The sequence below is a fragment of the Leguminivora glycinivorella genome, chromosome Z (genome assembly GCF_023078275.1).
Source record: "Leguminivora glycinivorella isolate SPB_JAAS2020 chromosome Z, LegGlyc_1.1, whole genome shotgun sequence".
NCBI classification, from domain to species: domain Eukaryota; kingdom Metazoa; phylum Arthropoda; class Insecta; order Lepidoptera; family Tortricidae; genus Leguminivora; species Leguminivora glycinivorella.
Window position 1 is genome coordinate 19,144,661 of NC_062998.1, and position 8,307 is coordinate 19,152,967.

At 49.0% G+C, this 8,307-nt stretch overlaps 1 protein-coding gene across 1 annotated transcript; it reads left to right on the forward strand.

The window, feature by feature from the left end:
• The first annotated feature begins 97 nt into the window (after window positions 1-97).
• On the forward strand, window positions 98-7,999 carry LOC125241801. The gene is made up of 4 exons (XM_048150442.1): window positions 98-293; window positions 5,648-6,094; window positions 6,353-6,562; window positions 6,913-7,999. Exons 1-4 carry the CDS (start codon window positions 98-100, stop codon window positions 7,068-7,070), a joined length of 1,011 nt encoding a protein of 336 aa, XP_048006399.1. The 3' UTR covers window positions 7,071-7,999.
• The last annotated feature ends 308 nt before the right edge of the window (window positions 8,000-8,307 follow it).

Genomic DNA, 8,307 nt, shown 5'->3' on the forward strand with positions numbered 1-8,307 from the left:
TTAACGGCCAGACTGCTTAGTTGGTACCTATTGTACTGACGCACGTAGCGTCCCATCCCATACCATACCAAACACCGTCCCCGTTCCCAAGGTACTAATGTCACGGTCATCAGGACGTTGTTCATCTGTGCGGTTAAGGCCTGATGGTGGCTCAAGCACCGACGGGATACCAGCCGACTTAAGGGTTAGCAAACGCAGCCCAGGCGGAGAGCGACGGCCACACGCAGAGTCGCCGTCGAGCAGGGTACCCAAATGCGATGAAGGCACTGCGTGCAGCTACACCCCTGATTCCGGTTAAGACACTGCCAGCAGCCTTGTGTGGTCTACACCTAATCTAATAAGACTGTCCAAAGTGGCCTTAGACCCTACTTCATCCAAGCGCGCTGGATATTTGGTTTATCCGGAATAGAGGCACGTGGGTTGACATAAATTAACGTTAATTATTTACAATAAATTAGCAAATTCGATATTATTTGTGCCGTTTGTATATCCGAGGTCTTATATAGAGAGAGTACGTCGTAGACGTCGCATCGGACCGATAGATGGCGCCATCGTTCGTTGTAAGTCGCTCCGGCGTCACACCGCCGCGATGTTGGTAGTCCCGTTTTCCCCACCTGCAACATAAGGCTCCTACGCGCCCCGGCCCGCCACCAGCCACCCTCATTGTTTCGTCGAACGCCGAAGTGACCGGTTGTCGCGTATTCCGTTCGAACATTTTTACAGCATGGTGTCTCGAAATTAATCTTTTAGTTTCTATTTCCTTGTTACTCCTGGTCAAACCAGAGTTATTCGTGTTTTTATTTAAAAAGTGGCTTATAACGTTTCGGAATTATGAAATTTTTCAATTTCAATTTTCACCGTAAATTCTTTCTTCCCTTTTAATTTACGCTCGTTCTTCTTGAATAATGAGATATATTATGCCTCGCTAGCGATCATTATTCGTCTTTCGGGGTTCTCACGATAGAAATGAACGAGCGGTGCTTTATGATTCTACCCACTTTTTTGTAAGAAAGTTCCATGCTGCAAAAATCGTTACCGTTAATCAGTTTTCTTTTTAAACTATTCGCATTTCCGAGACTAAAGTAGGAAGTGTTATCCGCGTATTAAAAGTTTCGCGCGAGAATATAAGCGGTAACGTAGGTAAGTTGCTCCGCCGGGGACCACGTGCTCCGGGGACCACGTGCTTCGCGACCGCGGGCTGCGCGACCTGCGGGCTGCGGCGGCGGCGGCGGCGGCGGAGGGCGCGGTGGAGGAATACCGCGCTCCAAGGAGGTTTGAATTTCTCCGACGAATGGGTGAGCAGATTCATATTATTTTAGAAAGAACATGTTCGGTTTCCGATTCGGTGCGGAGGCCCCAAGCCACGTGTCGGCGCCGGAACTTACTGTAGCGCTGCGATAGCGCCACTGACCGCGGCAGTGTTGTCCGCCGCGTCGGCGCCGCCGAAGTTGCGTAGAAGTTGCCTCCTCGTTAACGATGGCCATCTCTGCGGTGCCGCCGAACAACGTTGTGGCCGCCACATAGGCGTCGCGTGCGACGCTGTAAGTATGTCTGCTGCTGCCCCGACGCGAGCGCCGCGCCGTTAGTGATCTGTCGTCAATATGCAGGCTACCAGCGCGGCCACCTTCTGCCCCCGCCACAACGCCGCGAGCCTGCTGAAGCTGTCCACCAGTATCGCTGGCCGCCACGCTTATGCTGGCGCCTCGATGGTGATGCAGAGCGTTCGTCTGCCATGACAACGCCGCGATCCTGCTGAAGCTGTCCACCAGTATCGCTGGCCGCCACGCTTATGCTGGCGCCTCGATGGTGATGCAGAGCGTTCGTCTGCCATGACAACGCCGCGATCCTGCTGAAGCTGTCCACCAGTATCGCTGGCCGCCACGCTTATGCTGGCGCCTCGATGGTGATGCAGAGCGTGCGTCTGCCTTGACAACGCCGCGAGCCTGCTGAAGCTGTCCACCAATATCGCTGGCCGCCACGCTTATGCTGGCGCCTCGATGGTGATGCAGAGCGTTCGTCTGCCGTGACAACGCCGCGATCCTGCTGAAGCTGTCCACCAGTATCGCTGGCCGCCACGCTTATGCTGGCGCCTCGATGGTGATGCAGAGCGTTCGTCTGCCATGACAACGCCGCGATCCTGCTGAAGCTGTCCACCAGTATCGCTGGCCGCCACGCTTATGCTGGCGCCTCGATGGTGATGCAGAGCGTGCGTCTGCCATGACAACGCCGCGATCCTGCTGAAGCTGTCCACCAGTATCGCTGGCCGCCACGCTTATGCTGGCGCCTCGATGGTGATGCAGAGCGTGCGTCTGCCTTGACAACGCCGCGAGCCTGCTGAAGCTGTCCACCAATATCGCTGGCCGCCACGCTTATGCTGGCGCCTCGATGGTGATGCAGAGCGTTCGTCTGCCGTGACAACGCCGCGATCCTGCTGTAGCTGTCCACCAGTATCGCTGGCCGCCACGCTTATGCTGGCGCCTCGATGGTGATGCAGCGAGCTCATCTGCCGTGACAACGCCGCGATCCTGCTGAAGCTGTCCACCAGTATCGCTGGCCGCCACGCTTATGCTGGCGCCTCGATGGTGATGCAGCGCGCTCATCTGCCGTGAAAACGCCGCGACCCTGCTGAAGCTGTCCACCAGTATCGCTGGCCGCCACGCTTATGCTGGCGCCTCGATGGTGATGCAGAGCGTTCGTCTGCCGTGACAAGCCTCAGTGGTGATGCGGAGCGTAATACTGTTAACCGCTGCACAGGCGTCGCAATCCTTCTGCTGCGTCTGCCGTGACATCGCCGCAAGCTACTTGAAGTTTTCCACCGGTGTCGTCGGCCGACACGCTGATGCTGGCGCCTTGATGTCGCCTCGATCGCACGAGGTAAGATTGCAGACGCGGCGACCTTCATCGCGCCACCGAGCGCAATACTGCGGCTGCCGCGAAGGCGTCGCTAATTTTCCTGCCGCGTCTGCCGTGACGACGCCGCGAACTCTGTTGATGCTGTTCACCGATGTAGCTGACTGTCATGCTGGCGCCGGTGCCTCCCGCGCTGACGGCGGCGACCTCGAGAGGGCCACCGAGCACGATACTGCGTGACGCGACAGGGGCATCGAAGACGCCTTTCGAGCTGACGACGGCCGTCTCAATCTCACCGCCGAACGTAACATCGTCTGCTGCAGTGACAAGCTGGTAAGATTGCTGATGTGGTCCCTTGGTACTGCTAGCCGCCACGCTGATAACGCCCGTCGCGCCTAAGATGTCACGCTCACCGCGAGCACTGTCTTCCCCTACAATGGTGCCACGACCATATCCGGGCTCCGTCTGCTACGGTATCGTTGCAGACTCTGTTGCTGACCAGGCTGATACTGCCCTCCAATGTGACGCCGGGCGCCGCTATCAGCTGACATCCCGTACACTATGGTATCCACTCTTCTCTTTCCAGTTCCCGTGAAGTACTTCGACAGTATTTACACTCTATTTTGACCAATGACTCCTCCGTCGCCGAAGTGAGAACAGATAAATTCTAAAGATGCTACGTCCTAACGTGGCTTGGCCACCCATAGTTGAACGAGGTAAGACGTCAATAACCGGACGAGGAGCCGCACTGCTGCGAGGGTGTCCTGACGATGTTCGCGAGCTATCTAATCGGAGAGGCGCCTCGCGAGACGACCCTGTGATTCCTGTACGTCGCTCATTGTGTAGGTCAAAGACATCGTAAAGGTTTGCGGAATTAAAAAAAAAAAAAAAAAACTCTTTCAGAATGTCCAGATCTGAATTCGAGCCAGCGTGCTGCATCCTGAGCGTGCGTCTGTTTACCGGGCGGACACCAAAACCGATCGGTAATCTGGCCGCGGGGGTTCCAAGTACACGACGATTTCCCGGAGGCTTGTGGCGCCCCTGTCCATTCGAGAGATTAACTTATTCGCCGAGCCTCTAATAAACAAATTGGGAAAAATAAACCCGCTTCGCCTTAGTGAACTTGAGATTCCAGCTCAAAGCGAAAGGGGCCAGGAACTCAGGAGGACTTCAGTAGTTATCATCTGGCTCGACTATACTGAATTAATATAGAGCTTGATTCGATCGTAGAACCTGATTTCATCAATTTCACAACTTTCGTAGTCTACAGAGGGAGGTTGGTTTCCAGCATTACTTCGTACAGCTGCCGATAGCTGTAGGCCAATCGCTCCTGTTTTGCTTGCATTTGCAGCCCGATAAGACCTTAAATAATCGGAATATTGTACAAAGTAAAGCTCTTCCGATGGAAAATAATCTTCAACAGGCGGTGGCGCTGGCGACTGAAGTGACATGCAGCCGGATTAAGGTTCGCATAGCACTATATGCTATGCACAGTTCGGTTGTATGTTATGTTATGCTGTACGATGGCAGGACTACATCTCTTCGGTTACGAGTAACTACGACAGTAACTGCTGACTCCAACAGACTGTCGTACGAGGTCAGTATGCACCCCCTGGGAGCCAAGTAAGTGACCTTCGGTGACCTCGCCTTCTTCTGCTTCGCCCGTCATCGTACCTCTTCGTCTGCGAGAGCCCTGCATTACGCCGTACAACGGTACGTATTAAGCCTCCGCCACACATAAAGCGCATTCCGCTTCGCTAACGCTACGCTATCAGCGCGCTGAATGCGCGCGCATTCCGCTCGCGTCCCGCGCGCGTTGCGCTCGCAATCCGCGCTCGTTAGTTCCCGCTAGTGCCCACTGGGCGCAACGCCAGCGTTTGTGCGGTGCACCGCCATTATTGCGCTCCGCCTACGCTCTCAAAGCGCGCATGTGTGGCGGTGTTTTAATTCACCCCTTGACCTGCTACCACGACGTGTTCAGCAACCACCAGCGATGCGACACGGACGTCACCTCTCAGTCTACACTGTCGACCTTCATTGCACGAAGTAGAAATCCGTCGCATCGGGTTTTGGATTAGGTAATGGATTACCCTAAGAGTCAATGACTGACTTGAAGAAATCGACTGATACCTCCGTCCAGTGTAGTAGCAATCGACAGCGCTCGTACTTTTCATCTTCTAGGCTAGTTTTACCGAGCGATCAGTATCCTCAAATGCCCTCACTAAAAAGAGTTCAGAGTTCAGGAGTCTCGCTTGTAACCGCGCTCGCTTGTCGCGAAATAGTCTGATAATATTTTGTTAATACCTAATGAACAACTAACTTGTTTAACTCAATATCAACTTTTTAAATTTTATTGGTACCTTTTCAAATATTTAAATCTCCAATTAATACATTTAATTTGTGATATAATATAAGGTACAGCGGGGCAAATCTCGACTGGGGGGCAATGGGCAATTGTAACTAACCCATTTTTTTCATTATTACACTATGATGTTGAGTTCTAAATGTATCCACTGAACGCGCTCATATAATAACCGGTGGACACTCCATTTAACAATACAAACATTGTAAAACATGGAAAAAATGGACCATTATTTTCAGCGTAAAATAAAAATATAATACCTATTCATTTACTTTGGAATGGTTCATTCTGTTACCTCTGAAGTACCTAGGATACTTACGCTAGTGTCTAGGTATTTGATTAGGTAGATAAAACAGAAACTTCGTAGTTACTCAACGGCTAAGTACCTAGACACGCATAAGACAAGAGCCTACTCACAATGATTGTTAATTACAGATTTCCAGTTTAGCTGCGATGAGAACGGCGACAGCAATGGCACGCCGCCGGTAATAACTCTAGAGGTGATGTCAGATTGCTCCACCATCGAGCTTTGTCCCGACGGGAACTCCAGTGATGCGCTCTCCAGCGCGCCCGATCCCGACTCGCAAGATCACGGTCTTCACTTCCTAACCATCAAAAAGTGTCAATCTGAAGACATTTCTGACAATGAGAACTCGGAGGACAAAGACCAAGAGGCGAATGAGAACTCCAAGACAAGAAACGAGCTGTTGGAGTACGTGACGAGGAACGACGGCAGCGTGGTGTGCAAGCTGTGTGGCGAGATCCTGCAGAGTCGGACGCATTGGTACAGGCACAAATATAAACGGCATGTCATCCAACCGTTGAACCCAGCGCCACTCTTCCAATGTGAACAGTGTCTCGTGTTCTTTAAAAGTAGAAAAGGTAGGTCATATTTATCATAATTATACCTAATTATCTAATTTTTTGTCACTGGTAACCGTCAGAGCGTTTTCACATTATCCGATACGATATCGGATGTAGGACCGATATCATATAATAAAGATATGTAGTAGGTACCTTATTATGTAGGTACTGCCACGTCGAGATAAAACCGCCTTGAAACTCTTGAATCATAAATTATTCTGCAATTTTTATAAATCCTGAAAAGGCATCATTGATAAGATGATTGTATGTTTCTAGGCTACATTGGGCACCTGTCAAGCAGACATAGTGAGATCCTGACCGAGCCAAGTCCTGTAATATCCGGAACTGTATCAGAAGTAGTTGAGAAGCTGTCGCTGTGCCCCGTGGTGGTGAAACGCGAGCCGGAGGCCGAGCCTGCCCCGCAAGCCCCTGCAAAACAAGCTGCGACTAAAACTGAAACAAAGAAATCAAATAAGGTTAACAAAGGTTAGTTTCACATTGAAATTATCTATGCATACGTCGTAGAACCGGTCCAACCTACCTATTGGTCGTGTTATTTTAAGTATCTCACGCTCTGTGCGTACTTAGCTTGGACCGATTCTAGTCTACCTTGATGGAAAGCGGTCACCGTAATCTATGGACGCCTGCAACTATCAAGGGGTGTCGCAAACGCGTTGCCGATCCGAAACTTGTACCTACTGTACCTACTGTAGTTCATCGGAAATACTTCGGCATGAGCTCATTCCACATTCCATTGAGTAATATAAGTAATTTGTAAAGTGTGTACGTATTGAATCAATCGAATATGCGATTATCCACAATAATAAACATTTCAGACAATCGAAATAAAGAAGATTGGGAAGAGAAGCGGTATAGAGAGGAGAAGTTAGTGGCAGAGATCATAGACCGCGTGAAGAGAGAATGTGAAGCGCAGGGCGGCAACGGGGGCGCGCGGCGCGGCTACACGCGGCGCACCACCGTCATGCACACGTAGCACACCCACTCCCGGCCCGGCTCCACGCCGCCGTCGACCTAAACCTTCTTGGCTTCTAACTTGGCTTCATTTTCGAACGCTGATATAGACAAAGACACGGGTCTTCAATAGTATTGTTAATTAAATGTTAGATGTGTCAAATTCTTCAAGAGAACGACGCACATTGTCATGGCCGATTACAAGCACTAGTATGAATAGGGCCTAATAAAATTGTACCTACCTAATAAGTTACTTATTAGGGCGTCAAATTGTCGATCGGCATCGATATCTAACTAGCACACATCTGTAATCTTAGGTACCTGACAGTAAAATTGAACATGGTATTTTATTAAGTACTAGAGTTCACTTCAAAATGCTAAACACTTCTATCGTGATACACAGTTTACTTCATCGTGTTCTGAACTCTCATTTCCATTATTCTGAGTAGGGAATTTCCTATTTGGTCCAGGATGCTGGCATTGGTGGAGGTAACAATGTCAGACCAACAAAACTTTTCAGATAGCCTTAGTTTTTATGAAGTACACAGTACCTATTATAAATATACAGTTAAGTACTTCATTATTTTAGATTTAATCAAAAGATACTTACTATTAGATTTAGCTGTTCCTGTGGAAATATCAAATCCTATCTGTTACTAGGCCTACTGCGATTCATTCGTTGTGATTATATATTTTAGTATATACTTAAGTAAACTGTGCCGATATATTTGCCACTATTGAAATTAAGGTGCCAAAAACTGTCCAGATTGTACATAGTAGTTGTATATAGAGGGAATAAATAATACTGACGTATAATCTAAGTAGTGCAAGAATGCGGTTTGTAAAAATGTTGGTACACGAACGGGCCTAGTTAAGGGACATTTACTTAAAGGATGAATTAGTGCGTTTTCACATTAACCGAACCGATATCGGATGTCGGACCGATATTCCACATTACATGCGCCATCTTATTTAATTTATTTAATTTTTTCTTTTTTCTAAGTTTATTTATAGTTGTTATATTGTTTGTTTTTCAATAAAGATTTTGTATTAAAATAACAAAACACGGAAAAACTAAAAAGCAAAAAATAATAAACGTTTGAATTCAGATTTCTTATCGGAGTGCAATAATCTAAACATCCAAATTATTAACAAATCAATTACTTTTGTAGTCGGTACCAGCCCTGTTCCTCGCCTTGCTATTGCCTGTTTGCCCCACCCAACCATACGCAGGCTGGCCCCGACTCCAAAAATAATTG

Excerpts from the sequence above, each read along its gene's own strand:
- LOC125241801 (XM_048150442.1), top strand. The coding sequence starts at position 98 with ATGTCACGGTCATCAGGACGTTGTTCATCTGTGCGGTTAAGGCCTGAT. Across the intron at positions 294-5,647 it reads CAGCTACACCCCTGATTCCG|ATTTCCAGTTTAGCTGCGAT; the intron begins GTTAAGACACTG and ends TGTTAATTACAG. Across the intron at positions 6,563-6,912 it reads ATCAAATAAGGTTAACAAAG|ACAATCGAAATAAAGAAGAT; the intron begins GTTAGTTTCACA and ends TAAACATTTCAG.